The 16,747-nt window shown below is 46.9% G+C and overlaps 1 protein-coding gene across 2 annotated transcripts in view; it reads right to left on the reverse strand.

Moving 5' to 3' along the window:
• LOC119974374 (myocardial zonula adherens protein) overlaps positions 1-16,747 on the reverse strand; it is a 92,145-nt gene that overhangs the window by 25,622 nt on the left and 49,776 nt on the right. Inside the window, exon 6 of one of the 2 annotated variants that reach the window (XM_038813168.1) lies at positions 2,180-2,293. The exons of the other annotated variant lie outside the window; for it this stretch is intronic. Coding sequence (XP_038669096.1) covers positions 2,180-2,293 — 114 coding nt within the window. The remainder of the gene's footprint in view (positions 1-2,179; positions 2,294-16,747) is intronic. 2 annotated transcript variants of the gene reach the window in all.

A 16,747-nucleotide genomic window follows, 5' to 3' on the forward strand; every position in this document is an offset into this window, starting at 1 on the left:
CAGGAATAGCTGGGATCGAAGAAATGGAAGGAAGGAAAAAACTAAGGACAATTCCAATTATAAGAGAAGTGGTATTGAGCAAATTGCTGGGTCCGGCTGACAAATCCCCTGGTCCGGATGGACTTCACCCTAAGGTCTTGAGATAGTCGATGCAGTGGTTTTAATTTTCCAAAGTTCCGTAGATTCGGGGAAGTTCCATTACATTGGAAGATAGCAAATGTAACTTTTTTATTCAAAAAGGGAGGGAGACAGAAAGCAGGAAACTATAGGCCAGTTTACCTTAAATCTGTCTTAGGGAAAATATTAGAAATCATTATTAAAGATGCTGTCACAGGGCGCTTGGAAACATTCAAGGCAATCAGGTAGAGTCAACATGGTATTGTGAAAGGAAAATCATGTTCAACCAATTTACTGCAGCTCTTTGAAGAGGTCCCATGTACTGTGGATAAAGGGGATATGGTAGATGTACTGTACTTGGATTTCCAGGCGGCATTTGATAAGGTGATACATCAAAGGCTATCCTGGAAAATAAAAGCTCATGGGGTAACATATTTGGTTGAAGATTGACTAGCTAAGAGGAAAGGATTGGCAGAAAAGGGTGATTTTCTGGTTGTCAGTATATGGGAAAGGTGTACCATAGAGATCAGTGCTCCAGCCTCAGCTTTTTACAATTCATATAATGACATGGAAGAAGGGACTGATGGTGTGATTAGTAAATTTGCTGATGTCACAAAGATAGGTAGACAAGCAAATTATGAAAAGGACGCAAGGAGGTTGCAAAGAGAAGAGATAAGTTAAAGTGAGCAAAAATCTGGCAAATAGACTATAACGCGGGCGCAATTGTCCATTTTGGCAAGAAGAATAAAAAAGATCACTAAGTGGCGCGAGATTCCAGAGCTCCGAGGTGCAGAGAGATCTGGGTGTCCTAGTGCATGAAACACAAAAGGTTGGTGTACAGCTACTGCAAGTAATTAGGAAAGCTGATGGAGTTTTAAAAAAATATTTTAAAAATAAATTTTAGAGTACCCAATTCATTTTTTTTCCAATTAAGGGGCCATTTTTATCGTGGCCAATCCCTGAACATCTTTGGGTTGTGGGGGAGGGGGCCAATAACCCACGCAAACTCGAGGAGAATGTGCAAACTCCACAAGGACAGTGACCCAGAGCTGGGATCGAACCTGGAACCTCGGCGCCGTGAGGCAGCAATGCTAATCCACTGCGCCACCGTGCTGCCCCTTGATCCCATTTTTTAAGGAAAGATGCAAGTGCATTAGAAAGAGGTGAGAGAAGGTTTACTATACTATATTTAATAGGAATGGGCGGATTGCCATATGAGGAACGGTTGGAGAGGTCAGGTTTGTATCCATGAGAGATTAGCAGCACAATAGCTTGTGGATAGCACAATTGATGCACAGCTCCAAGGTCCCTTCGATTCCGGCTTGGGTCACTGTCTATGCGGAGTCTGCACATCCTCCCCGTGTGTGCGTGGGTTTCATCCGGGTGCTCCGGTTTCCTCCCACAGTCCAAAGATGTGCAGGTTGGGTGGATTGGCCATGCTAAATTGCCCTTAGTGTCCAAAATTGCCCTTAGTGTTGGGTGGGGTTACTGGGTTAAGGGATAGGGTGGAGGTGTTGACCTTGGGTAGGGTGCTCTTTCCCAGAACCGTTGTTGACTCAATGGGCCGAATGGCCTCCTTCTGCAAGGTAAATTCTATGATAAAAGGTGACTTGATTGAAACATTTAAAATGCTGCGGGGTAGTGACAGGGCTGATGTGGAGAGGATGTTTCATCTTGTCAGAGAATCTAGAACCGGGGTCACTGTTTCAAAATAAGGGGTCACTCATTTAAGACCGAGATGAGGAGAAACATTTTTTCAGAAGGTTATGGAACTCTCTTCCTCAAAAGACAGTGGAAGCCGAGCCTTTTAATATTTTTGAGACGGAGCTGGATTAACAAGGGGGTGAAAGTTATTGGTGGTAGGCAGGAAGTGGGGGGGGGGGGGGGGTTTACAATCAGGTCAGCCATGATCTTACTGAATGGCAGAGCAGGCTCGAGGGGCCGAGTGGCCTACTCCTGCCCCTAATCTGTATGTTCACATGTAGGTTTTCTATTACATCACATCTAAAAACATGCTGCGGTGCTACACTGCTACTCAAACAGAGATGGTTAATTTCTCTACCTGCAAGCCAATCGTCTGAGTTGTCAGGGATCTGTTCATCTCACTGTACTGCTCGAGGGCGGAGGAATTATTCCTCACCTCTTTCTGCAGGGACTCCTGCTGCGCCTCAGAATTCTGAAACAGAACGAAAGGGAGAGTGACGCTCCATCAGGCTCTGGCAAAACACTTTTGCAGCTGAACATCTTCTGCAGATTCCTTTTGTGAAAATATTTCATCGAATCATTTCAAAATCCCCTGGTTATTTAGGGGAGCATACAAACCCATTATGGAAATTGGATCGGGTTTAGTTATACAAAAGAAGGACAAAGATGTACTATGGAGGCAGCAAGGGATAGTAGATCATTCAGTCCCTCGAGCCTGCACCACTATTCAGTTAGATCATGACCGATCTATACCTCAGTAATACCCACCGGCAGTTTCACTGCCCTTAATGCCCTTACATAACAGAATGTTCATTTTGAAAGTTCTAATGTTCTCATACCCACAGCCCTAGGAGGAAAGAGAACTCCTGTTTTCCACTAACCCGTGTAGCCGGGAAGGTGGGTGGGGATTGTTTTTGTTTATTCGTTCACAGGGTATGTGTGTCGCTGGTAAGACCAGCATCATCGCCCTTCCCCAATTCCCCTCGAGAAAGCAGTGCTAAACCATCTTCTGAACTGTTGCAGTCCATGCAGGTACAGTGCTGTTAGGCAGTTCATGGATTTTTTTTTTCCCAGCAATGATGAAGGAGTGGCGATATAGAAACATAGAAAACAGGAGCAGGAGGAGACCATTCGGCCCTTCAAGCCTGCTCCACCATTCATTATCATCGTGGCTGATCATCCAACACAACAACCTAATCTCGCTTTTCCCTCATACCCTTTGATCCCCTTCGTCCTAAATGCTACATCTAACTGCTTGTTCTGGCCTCAACTACTTCTTGAAAACATACTGGGCGGGATTCCACATCGGCCGGTGCCGGAATTGGGATATGTGATTGGGGGAGAATCGGTTCCGATGCCAATATCATGGCGGGCGCCGATTTCACGCCAAATCGCAATTCTCCGCCGCCTCGACAGCGGCGCGATGCGCACGTACAATAAACGCTGTTGGCATATTAGCAGACCCGACCCGGTATTTTCCCCGGCCGTTGCAATTCTCCACCTCCAATGTACCACATTCCAGACGGCGAGGTTCACTTGTGCCTTTAAAAATTGTGAAACAGACGCCATGGCTGAGAGAGAGAGAGAAAGAGAGAGAGAGAGAGAGAGCGAGAGAGAGAGAGAGAGAGAGAGAGAGAGAGAGAGGACGGAACACGTGATGCACTATCAATTACGACGAAACGAGAGTAGAGGTTTTATTAAGCAGAGATGTGTTGTCTCCTGGAGCTGCTACTGGAAATGGTAGCAGCTCGGTGTACACACACATTTATACTCTGCCTACTGGGTGGAGCCAGCAGGCAGGAATCTACCCCCGTACCTGTAGTACAGGAGCCTTACCATATTACCTCTAATACACATATTATACAAACAGTGGTGACTACCACAACATGTCCTTTTGCCAGGGCTTGGGGGGGGGGGGGGGGGGGGGGAGAGTAGCAGAGGTGGCCAGGAGGTGGGCTGTGGGGTTGGAGTGAATGGGCACGGAACACCATTGCCACAGCCTACAAGGCAGCCATGTGGCTGCGCACGCCGCTGACTACCCACTGTGAACTTGGGGCCATGGGCCATATGGGTGCCCCCAGGCCACCCCCCTAGTTGCCCTCTGGCCCCAGCCAGCCCATCAGCTGTATGGGGGTGCTCCAGCGCAACCAGTGTCGTCTTCTTTTTAAAAAATTATTTTTATTAAAGCTTTTTCCAACCAGAATTTCTACATAACAAAAAGAAAAACAATAAACGCAAAATATTTAACAATACAGGGTGGCTACTATCATTATACAAAACAAAAATACACGTTATATCAACAAGTCCCCCCCCCACCTGAGCAACCCCCCCCCCCCCCCACCATTGCTGCTGCTGCTGACACTTTACTGCTGCCCCAGAAAGTCAAGGAACGGTTGCCACCGCCGGGAGAACCCCATCAAGGACCCTCTCAAGGCAAACTTTATTCACTCCAGGCTGAGGAACCCAGCCATGTCACTAACCCAGGTCTTCACACTCGGGGGTTTTGAGTCCCTCCACATTAACAGGATCCGTCTCCGGGCTACCAAGGAGGCAAAGGCCAACACCTCGGCCTCTTTCACTTCCTGCACTCCAGGATCCTCCAACACCCCAAATATCGCTATTGTTGGACTCGGCTTCACCCGCGTGTCCAAAATCCTGGACATAGCCTTCGCAAAGTCCTGCCAGAATTCTTTAAGCGCCGAGCATGCCCAGAACATATGGACATGGTTCGTTGGACTCCCTGCGCATCTCGCGCACCTGTCCTCTACCCCAAAAAACTTGCTCATTCTTGCCGTCATCATGTGAGCCTGGTGTACCACCTTAAATTGAATCAAACTGAGCCTGGCGCATAAAGCGGACAAATTCACCCTGCCCAGGGCATCAGCCCACAGGCCCTCATCCAGCTCCTCCTCCCACTTGCCCTTCAGCTCCTCCACTGAGGCTTCCTCCGCCTCCTGCAGCTCCTGATATATGTCCGACACCTTCCCCTCTCCTACCCAGATGCCAGACACCACCCTGTCCTGTATCCTTCGCGGGGGTAACAGCTGAAATGTCCCCACCTGTTTGTTGAGAAAGTCCCGAACCTGGAGATATCTAAAAGCATTTCCCAGGGGGAGGCCGAACTTCTCCTCCAGCGCCTGCATGCCGGGGAAAGTCCCATCTATAAACAGGTCCCCCATCCTTCTAATGCCTGCCCTATACCAGCCTTGGAACCCCCCATCTATCCTGCCCGGAGCAAATCTGTGGTTGTTCCGTATCGGGGTCCAAACTGAGGCCCCCTCCTCCTTCCTGTGCCTCCTCCACACTGACCCCAGACCCTCAGTGCCGCCGACACCACCGGGCTTGTGGTGTACCGTGCCGGCGAGAACGGTAGCGGTGCCGTTACTAGTGCCCCTAGGCTGGTGCCTTTGCATGACACCGCCCCCACCTCCATTACCCATTTCCTAATCATGACCACATTCGCCACCCAATAGTAGCTGCAGAGGTTCGGCAGTGCCAACCCCCCACTACACTCCAAGAATACCCTCTTGACTCGCGGGGTTTTATTTGCCCAGACAAATCCCGTGATAATCCTGTTTACCCGCTTGAAAAAGGATTTCGGGATGAAAATGGGGAGGCACTGCAAGACGAACAGGAAGCAGGGGAGAACCGTCATCTTCACAGTCTGCAGTCTTCTTGTGAGGGAAAATGGGAACATGGCCCACCTTTGAAGTCTCCCTCCATCTGCTCTACAAGTCGAGACAAGTTGTGCTTGTGTAGGGCATCCCAGCTCCTAGCCACCTGTATACCTAAATATTGAAAGCTCCTCTCCACTATCTTGAGCAGGAGCTCCCCCAGTCTCTCCCCCTGGCCCCAAGTGTGGAGGAAGTGTGCAGTCTTGCCCGACTGCATACTTGCCAGCCCCTTAACTACCTCCTCCAACTGAATCGGGACCCCCAGTCCCTCCACCCGCTCCTCATCCACCCTTGGGAACCTCAGCCCATCCATAAATTGCTTCATCCCTTCCCCTCTCCTCGGGGGTTCTGACTCATATAGCTTCCCATAGAACTCCTTGAAGACTTCATTGATCCTCTCTGGGATCAACACTGTGTTACCTTCCTTATCCCGCACTTCCCCGATCTCCCTGGCCGTCTCCCTCCTGCGCAGTTGGTGCGCCAGCATCCATACTCGTAGACTGCCCCTTTCACTTTCCTCAACTGTGCCTCCGCCTTCTCCGTGGTCAGCAAATCAAACTCCGCCTGTAATTTCCGGCGCTCCTATAGCAGCCCCCCCCCAAGGGGACCTCCGCGTACCTCCTGTCCACCCTATGTATCTCTCCTACCAACCTCTCCCTCTCCGCCATCTCCCTCTTCTCTCTGTGGGACCTAATGGAGATTAACTCCCCCCTGATGACCGCCTTCATAGCCTCCCAAACCGCTGCCGCTGTTACCTCCCCGTGTCATAACCAGTGCCGTCCTGTTAGAACAAAGAACAATACAGCACAGGAACAGGCCCTTTGGCCCCCCCAAGCCTGTACTGGTCACGATATCAACCTTTTCCAAAAACCCTCAGCACTTCTTTGTACCGTATCCCTCTATACCCATCCTATCCATGTGTTTGTCAAGATGCCTTTTGAACGCCGTTAATGTATCTGCTTCCACAACCTCCCCTGGCAACGCGTTCCAGGCACTCACCACCTTCTACATAAAAAACCTGCCTCGCACATCTCCTCTAAACTTTGCCCCGCAGACCTTAAACCTATGCCCCTGGCAACTGACTCCTCCACCCTGGGAAAGAGTGTCTGCCCATCCAGTCTATCCATGCCCCTCATAATGTTGTAGACCTCTATCAGGTCACCCCTCAACCTCGGTCTTTCTGATGAAAACAGTCAGAGTCTATTCAGCCTCTCCACAAAGCCAACACTCTCTAGACCAGGCAACATCCTGGTAAACCTCCTCTGTGCCCTCTCCAAAGCCTCCACATCCTTCTAGTAGTGTGGCAACCAGAATTGTGCGTAATATTCCAAGTGCAGCCATACCAAGGTTCTATACAACTGTAGCATGACTTACCAGTTTTTATACTGGCTGGGATGGTGTGTGTGGGGAGTGAACTGTGTATATGCGGCTGTAGCTTGTCAGCCTCCTGAGTGCCAATCTCACGTCTGGCACCCTTTCTCATGGGAATAGATTGTGTTCCACGTGGCACCGGTGCTAGCCCCTCAACGGTCGCTGAAACGGTCCAGTGTCAGCGCCAGTTTTGCTGTCGTGGAAGTCCACAAATCCTGCTGGTTTAGCACACTGGGCTAAATTGCTGGCTTTTAAAGCAGGCCAAGGCAGGCCAGCAGCACGGTTCAATTGCCGTACCAGCCTCCCCGAAGAGGCGCCGGAATGTGGCGACTAGGGGCTTTTCACAGCAACTTCATTGAAGCCTACTCGTGACAATAAGCGATTTTCATTTTTCATTTCACTCAAGGTCTCAGGAACTGAGAATCCAGCGAACAATGTTTCGGCCTCAACTACTTTCTGTGGTAACGTATTCCACAGGCCAACCACTCTCTGGGTGACAAAATTTCTCCTCGTCTCTAGATATAGAATAAAACAGAATCCTTATAGTGCAGAAGGAGGCCATTTGGCCCATCGATTCTGCACCGACCCCCGAAAGAGCATCCCACCGAGGCCCACTCCCCCACCCCATCACTGTAACCGTTGGACACTAAGGGGCAATTTAGCATGGCCAATCCACCAAACCTGCACATCTTTGGAATGTGGGAGGAAACCCGAGCTCCCGGAGGAAACCTATGCAGACAAGGAAAGAAAGTGCAAACTCCACACATACAGTCACCCAAGGCTGCAGTTGAACCCAGGGTCCTGGCGCTTTGAGGAGGCAGCGCTGTGTCACCATACTGTTCATAGTTCCAAAGAAGTCCAAAAATATGCAGGTTAGGTGGACTGGTCATGATCAATGCATGGGGTTAGGGGTAAAGGGTTGGGGAATGGGCCGAGGTAGAATGCTCTTTCGGAGGGCTGAATGGCCTCCTTCTGCACTGGAGGGATTCTCTGGATTCTTCTATGGAGCTCCAAATCAAAATGGTGTGTGACGGGAGTTGATGCAATTTGTCCTTCAAGATGGTGGAGAGATTCTGGGGTGGAGAGGGGGAATTCTGTCGAAGAATAATTTGACTGGGCAGCACAGTGGCACAGTGGTTAGCACTGCTGTCTCACGGTGCCGGGGTCCCAGGTTCGATCCCGACTCTGGGTCACTGTCCACGTGGAGTTTGCACATTCTCCCTGTGTTTGCATGGGTTTCACCCTCCACAGCAGGGTAGGTGGATTGGCCAGGCTAAATTACCCCTTAATTGGAAAAATTAAAACAAATAGTGACTCAGCACCATTACTGCAGGTTTTATTCCAATTCGCTGCTCAATTGGCCATTAGTTACAACGCATCAGAGTTCCAGGATGGTGGATTATTGGACGAATCCCGTCTCAATCTATTCAGTAGCGTGGATCAGCACTCACGATCCGAGCCATTTATATCATTGCTGACTAATCACCTTGGCGAACAAAGACACTGGGCTGTGAACTAAATTCTCCCTTGTGTGTAAACCTGCACTCAAAAGCCTGGAGAAAAACGTCCAAAAGGCTTTAGCAACTGAAATACCAGACAAATCCAGCAGGTGGCACTCGATTCCCATCAAGCTGAGCAGCATCGCTCACCGAAGTGTGTTCACGTGGTCCACCATTGCAGTCAGCAATCGTATTAATGAGGTGCTTCAAGGCCGAGACGCCTATCACTTCTCTCTCATCCTTTATCTTTGGCTACAGGTGCAAATCCAAACTAACAAAGCGACATTACAGCCCACCTGTCTCCATAATTTTGAGCCAGGTATCATGCTGGGACATTTGACCTGGGAGAACCTTGGCACTCCATTTACTCCATCCACAATACTGGCATCTCTCATTAATCCGGGCACCCAGTTAAAAGGCCTTGCAGTCATGTCCAGCTGCTGCTTACTCGGTGATCAGAAACCGGCTGCGGAAGCCAATATGAAAGGAATCAACTTCAATGCCATAATTTCAATTTAAAATGCTCCCCCACTTATAAAAGTAAATTACTGCAGTCGCTGGAGTCTGAAACAAAAACAGGAAATCCTGCATAACATTGCAGAGCAGAGGGGCGACATGCTGGAGGAGGATGAAGGACACAGGCATCTGACGAGGAGGATGGGCAAGTAAATCCTGGCGTGGAACCCAGGTTGATGCAGCTGGATGCCCAACATGTGCGCTCCAGGGCCACCAAACACGGGGACACCTCATCACCTCCAGATTTGCCAACTAAGAGGCTTGGCCAGCGGCAGCTCCGCGACCCTGTTTCACCTCTCCCGCCGCTCCAAACTCTAACCCCACCCCCCAACTCCAAGTGGTGCCCCATCCCCATAGCCATTCAAATCTACCCCTGCCCCTCCTCCATTCATTCCGGCAAACCAACCCAACTCCCCCTTTCTCTCCGAGGGTCTGCAGCTGGTGGCACGTGTGTGCAAGGCACCTGGCCAAAGAGGACAATGCAGGTTTTGGGGTTTGGCGCTGGGTGGGATGTGAGGGAGATGCCAGCAGGTGGGTTTGACGGGCCTCGATGGCAGTGGAGGTGCGATGTGAGGAGTGAGGGACAGGTGTGTTGCCAGGGGAGCAGAGGTGGTGAATCACCTGAGCTGCTCTAAGGAGGTGGTTCATCTCCTTGCGGCACTGCGTGCCAGTCCGCCTGGTGAGTGCCTCAGCCACCTCCTCCCAGGTCGGCCTGAAGACCGATAGCGGTAGCCTCCTGCACACCCCGGGGAAGAGGTGTCCCGCCTCTCCTTCACCGCATCCAGTTCCGTCAAGTGTAGTGCTGCTCTTCGCGGAGCCATCTTCTTGGCTGGAATGAGAGTCTTTGGGGAGTGGAGTGCTTGTAAGCAGCTCCAGCTTGTCAATCTCCCAGCGCCAAATCTGGCCGCAGCCAATCTAATGCCACCGGGAATGTGAATTGCTCCCAATTCACATGGGCAGAGTGCTGGGCTATTATCATGTCCTGAACTGCTCTGGGAATAGCCCCCGAACGGAACTGCAAACCGCAAGTAGTTCAGTCCCGGCGACAACACTTAGGCTGGGGTTCTCCGACTTTGCGCCGGGTCGGTGTATCGCTGGGAGGACGCGGGAATCACGCCATGCCACCCGGCCGATTCTCCGATGCTGATTCTCAGGCGGCAGTTGAAAGCACCGCCCCCCCCCCCCCCCCCGGCAATTCTCCGGGCCTCGACAGGCCGAGTGCCTACCGAGTTTGGCCGAGACCCACCGGCGTGGGTTACATATGGTCCCACCTGGCGGGACCTCGGAGTTCTGGCTGCGGTAGCCATCCTGGTGGGGGGGGGCCTCCACGGTGGCCTGGTCCGCGATCGGTGCCTATAGATTGGCGGGCGGCCTAGTTCCATGGGGGGCCTATGTTCCTCCATACCGGGCCGCTGTAGGGCTCCACCATATTGCCTGGGGGCCGGCATGGAGACAGGACACCCAGCCGTGGCGCACATGCATGAATACGCGCCGGCTTCCGAGCGCCGGAGCAGGGGACACCACTCCGATGCCGCACTAGCCCCCTAGGAAGGGGTGAATACCCGAGCCTGGTGGCCCGTTGACGCCGGAGTGGCTCGCGCCGCTTTTGACACCGGCGTCAGAACATGGCCGCGGGATCGGAGAATCCTGGCCTTAGTCTCCCAAACGGAGAATTTCGCCCAAAGTATGTTTAAGTTTAAGACATGGCAGGTGAGGTCAACCGAGTGGAATGTATGACCTGTTATATGTGGGAACTCATGGATGATACCAGCATCCTAAATGACCACACGTGCAGCAAGTGCCCCCAACTGCAGATACTTGCGGAGCTAGATCGGCAGCTGGGCGCACTGTGGCACATCCGCAAAGCTGAGAGTTGTGTGGATAGAACATTTAGCGAGGTAGCCACACCACAGCTCAAGGGACTGGAGCAAAGAACAGTGACCATCAGGCAATCCAAGAGAAACATGCAGGTAGTTGATAGATTATTGATTTATTGATTGTTTTAGGTGATAATTGAATGCATAATTAAAGAGTGAAATTATTAAAAGTGTCTTGACTGTGAGATAACAGTCATTGTTTCCGAAAATTAAGTAACTATTGAACTCTAGTTTCTTGACTCTTAGACATTGATTCAGTGAATGTTTCCTATAATGAACTGACAATTGTATTTCAGTGTTTTCAGCAATAAGAATGTATCAACTAATTAGTTACGGCAAGGTCTACGGCCAGCGGTGGCGTGAGAAACCTATTTTCATGAGACTGTACATGTAGACACTGAGCTAACGTTGGTGGACACCAGTCAATCTTAAGTAATGGCCAATGTTTGATTCATTTTTTAAAATAAATTTAGAGTACCCAATTCATTTTTTTCCAATTAAGGGGCAATTTCGTTTTTATTCAAGTGAATAATTAGCAATAAAGTTGTATTCTTGACACCTCCAATCAACCCGACTATCGACGCTCATCAGAAGGTGAAATAAGAGTCCCTACAATTTGGCGAGCCAGCCACGAGTGGTAGGAGGAAGAGACCGAACACGACACCAAGGCACCGGGCAGCGGATCAGCAGAACCGAAGTAAGAGAGCCTCAGTCCAAAGATGTGCAGGTTAGGTGGATTGGCCATGATAAATTGCCCTTAAGTGTCCAAAATTGCCCTTAGTGTTGGGTGGGATTACTGGGTTATGGGGATAGGGTGGAGGTGTTGACCTTGGGTAGGGTGCTCTTTCCAAGAGCCGGTGCAGACTCGATGGGCCGAATGGCCTCCTTCTGCACTGTAAATTCTATGAACGTCTGCAGCCGTTTAGAGTCAGGTGACCTCCTACCCACCCCTTACAAAAACATCCAGGTTGAAATAGGTCCAAGTACCAGCAACAGGCAGGTGCCTGGCGATGGTATATATATATATATATATATATATATATAGTACAGTGTTATAGATAGATATATATATAGCGATCCCCCCGTCTAGAGAATAGTCTATGACTTGAGGCCCAGGGTTAGAAAATACTAATTCGGAGTTGAAATAGCAGCTGGAAATCCTTGAAAGATATCAAAAGGGTTTGAGGGAAAACAACACATAAAAGACCAATTGAAAGCACTGCGTGAACATATCAGGACAAGAGATATACAAGCTTGTATTGTCTAGTCAAAGTCAGGATTATAGCTTGCAGTTTGGCAATGATCCACTTTGAATTCTTCAAAACAAGCTACATATGAAATGTTAAGATTTCTTTCAAATTTGGTTAAGTAACTAAAATTAAATTGGTTCAAAGGAAAAAAAAGTGAAGGATACAGGAAAATAAATTTGGAGCAGAGAAGTTAACTATTTCGACAGGCAATTGAATGATTTTTAAATTGCCCAGAAACCTATGTGTCTAAATTACCTGATATAGGGTTTTAAGTATTGATTCATGGGAACTCAACGACGGCAGATAAAAGCAGAAATTTTGACATAATTAATGCAAGGGTTTCTCCGACACCCAAATGTATATGTACCTCCCCAGTTTCTACCCCCCCCCCCCCACACAAACAAGTGCCTACTTATGTGTTATAAATTATATTACCAACTGTACAGAGTTGCTGTTGTTGAGCTAGTGCATAATATCCTACAAGGATTTTTTTTGTGTGATTTCTTCTCTTCTACATATATATTTTTTACTCTGTGTACATAACTGTAAATATACTTTGTTCAAAAATCCAATAAAAAACATTTATAAAAAAACAGCAGAAATTTTAAGCACGCCCCAGAGGAATTTGGAACAAATAGGAGAATTTATTGTGCTATCGCATCACCCCCATTCGGGAACAGAGGTAATAACAGATTTGGGTGCAAATATCTTTGAGATCTGAACTTTCCTTTGTCTCTTTAAAAATCTGTAGCAGTGAGAGAAGGCTGATGATTAACTGTTTGAACTTCACAAGCAAATTAATATGTGGGTGTTCGTAGAGTCATGTCATCGTTAAAGTTTATCTTTATGGGGAATTAACCTTGTCTGGAGTTTTTTTTAATTACAGACATTCCTGGCATGTTACAATAGAAACAAAAAGGACATTGACGCAATTCGTTTGTTGTTTTAAAGCATTTGATATGTTTCGCTGCTTGTGTGTGAATGATATTCGTGTGCGTCTGTTTCAAGTGTTGATGTTTTCTGTTGAAATTGTAATCATAGAGCAAACAGCTAATAGAACCTGGAGTCATGTTTTTCTGACCAGAGGATTCCAGGATATTTGTGATCAACATGTGGGAATTTTAATCCGGACACAAATTCACACATGTACGAGTGAGATCATTTTCATTTAATACGATTTATTGGAATTTGGGATATACAAAATGATTATAACGAATTCTGTGTTGGATTGATCTCGTGTTAAAACTTCTTGTCAGGTTGAAAAAACAATTATTCCTAACACAACTGACACAAGAAGAAAGACAGAAAAAATTCTGAGATCGGAGTGTAAAGTAACGATTGTTAAAGAAAAGGGATGCCCTGATTATGTTTTCACCTTAGGTCGAAACAAAGAGAGGTGGTGATGTAATGACGTCCAGGTGAAAACCTTTATTCCACCTTTTTCTCAAACGAGCAGAGAACTAACCCTTGCCTGTTAACAGCTGAAGATCTATTTATATTTTTACCAGGAATTGGGAATTACAAATTTTAAGTTTGAATTATCAGATATGTTCCGATTAATTAACCCACTTTGCCCCAAGCAGGATGGATGTTTTGTGTTTTACTTTATAGGTAACTGCAAGTGGAACAAGATTCGCAGTTAGCTGGTATCCATGGACATGAGAACAAAGCCACTTTTGAAGAGATCCTGCAACTTAAGACAAAGAAGAGATGAACTGGACATTAATAAAAATCTGAAAGTCAACAACACTGTTGTTTGAATTTAGGACAATTCTGGAATGTTGAAAGACAATGTAATTTAGCAAGTTGTTAAATAGTTTAAGAGCCCATGGTGTTAAGGGTAAGACCCTGGCATGTATAGAGGATTGGCCGACTGGCAGAAGGCAGAGAGTGAGAATAAAGGGGTCTTTTTCAGGATGGCAGCCGGTGACCAATGGTGTGCCTCAGGGGTCTGTGCTGGGACCAAAACTTTTCACAATATACACTAATGATCTGGAAGAAGGAACCGAAGGCACTGTTGCCAAGTTTGCAGATGATACAAAGATCTGTGGAGAGACAGGTAGTATTGAGGAAGCAGAAGGACTAGGAGAGTGGGCAAGGAACTGGCAGATGGAATACAATGTGGAAAAGTGTGAGGTTAAGAACTTTGGAAGGAGGAATGGAGGCATAAACTATTTTCTAAATGGGGAAATGTTTAGGAAATCAGAAGTACAAAGGGACTTGGGAGTCCTTGTTCATGATTCTCTTAAGGTTAATGTGCAGGTTCAGTGAACAATTAGGAAGGCACATGCAATTTTAGCATTCATGTTGAGAGGGAGAGAATACAAGAGCACGGATGTATAAGATGTTATTGGAACTTACAGGATACTGTGAGGCCTGGATACGGTGGAGGTGAAGAGGATGTTTCCACTTGTAGGAAAAACTAGAGCCAGAGGACACAATCTCAGACTAAAGGGACGATGCTTTAAAACAGAGATGAGGAGGAACTTCTTCAGCCACAGAGTGGCGAATCTGTGGAACTCTTTGCCACAGAACGCTGTGGAGGCCAAATCACCGAGTGTCTTAAAGACAGAGATAGATAAGTTCTTGATTAACAAGGAGATCAGGGATTATGGAGAGAAGGCAGGAGAACGGAGGGGAGGAAAATATCAGCCACGATTGAATGGCGGAGCAGACGCGATGGGCCGAGTGTTCTATTCCTATGTTTTATGGCCTTGAGTTACGTTTTTTAAAAAAGATGTAATTTAAGACAAAGAACAAGCAATCAAAATGTTACTGCCTGGAATCTAATGGAAATGTTTGATTTCTGTTTTAAACATGGAAGATATTTTATTGGACTGCAAGATTTCTCCAGGGCTCATGGTTGTAATAGGATTAAGTAATTGAGGGTAAACAATTGAGACTGGAAATCAGAACATGAAATGGGAATTAGAATATTGGGCGCAATTCAATGGAATATTTCAATCTGGCATTAATATCAAGGGGAAAATCTCGAGGTGGCTAGTATTGATACACTTTCTCTTGGTAATGCTTGTGTCCTTGTCTGTGCTTTTATTTAAGAGAACAAAGTTTGATACTCTGGCCACCACCCAAGCCATCCCGACCATACGTGGAGAGATAAGCAACAACTTTCGAGTTCTTGATAAGGTCACAAAAGGTTCAAGAATGTTTGGTATGACATTGGGTGCACTGCGTACGTGCGCAGATGAGTTATGCATTGAATAGCAGGCCCCATCCTTGCACACTACTTGACAAACAGCATGGCCTGAAATGGTCAAGGGAGCCAACAGAGGGAAACAACATCATTAAGTGATCAAGGCCCTCACACATATTTCATAGAGAAGCGGATGTTAAAATAATTGGAATAGAATCAAACACACTGGTACCTGTCAAAATGAGCACGATTTAAGTGATGGGCTAAATTATTTGGTTAAGAACAAGTAAAGGCCTGATAGCAAGTAAACCCGGTGAGGAGTATCCACAAGACGGATACAGACAATTTGGAGAGGTGGAGAATATTTTAAGTTCATGCATGATGTTATTTTGAATGATATTTGAGTGATGATTTGCAAATGGGGAACGTCAGAGAGAAAGGGGTGTCAATCCAATTATTCAGAGATCACATTCAAGTTACAATAGATTATGGAATAAACTGGAATTTAACATAAGTTATGTGAAGAGAAAACTGGAATCCCAAACCAAAGCAAAGAAGTGAATTTTCTCCCTGCACAGATCACCCCACTCAAGAGCTAGAAACAAAAAGTGACCAAGACTAATAGTGAGATAAGGGTGGAAGAGTAAGATCTCACCCGTGAAAACTGGAAGCGTATTATACTTTACTCACAAGTTGAAATGACATTTATTTAAGTTTAGTCAACACATAATCTTTGTATGGCAACTCACTATAATTTTATCGTCAATTTTGGATCAAAAGCTCATCCCAGGACCTGGTCTTAGTATCATACTCAAAATTGACAAGAGAGAAAGAACATAAGGCCTTAAGACAGTGATGTGAGACGTCAAGATTGACCAATTATTGATACAAACTATCAGTCCAAAGAAGTAAACGTGCCATTACTGCATGTGACAGGTTTTTCGCTTTGTTACTTTCTATGGTGATGCCAAGGTGGGCAAAGAGTTTAATAACATGCAGCTATCATACAAAAGGTAACTATTGACACCTCTGCAACCCTGTTCAACATTTCATCTGAAATGTGAGCTCTGTGGCCTTGCAAAATCAAATTGCTCGATTATATTCTCGCCGAGAAAGGTGAGACATATGCCCTGATTGGATCAGAATGTTGTACTTACATTCTACGTAACCCCAAAGGGATCAGTGATTTGGCAAAACACAATCAGGAGTTGCAAAACTCAAGCAACCTGAGTCCAACACCTATCGGAGTTGGACTACTGGGTGGCTAGGGTCCTTGGGGGCCTCTGTGGTGCAAGATTTAGTCATGTTCTTTGTAGTCATTTTTGCTATGTATGTCATGTTTCTGACAACTAAATATATCTGTAAGAGAATGTCAAGAAGCCCTAAAATGGTGCCTATGTATTCACTTAGACAAATACCTCTACAAGGTATCAGCGGTTCTTACTATTAGCTTAAAATGCTTGTAACTCTTTCAAGGATTGCCCATTCTAGTGTTGAAGGCTGTTCCTAAACAAGGGACCATTAAACACAACTGTGACTGTGTTCCTTTTAGCTTTTCTTTTTCTTTTTTCACTTTAAAGAACAA

This window comes from Scyliorhinus canicula, chromosome 12, assembly GCF_902713615.1.
Source record: "Scyliorhinus canicula chromosome 12, sScyCan1.1, whole genome shotgun sequence".
Classification (NCBI taxonomy): Eukaryota; Metazoa; Chordata; class Chondrichthyes; order Carcharhiniformes; family Scyliorhinidae; genus Scyliorhinus; species Scyliorhinus canicula.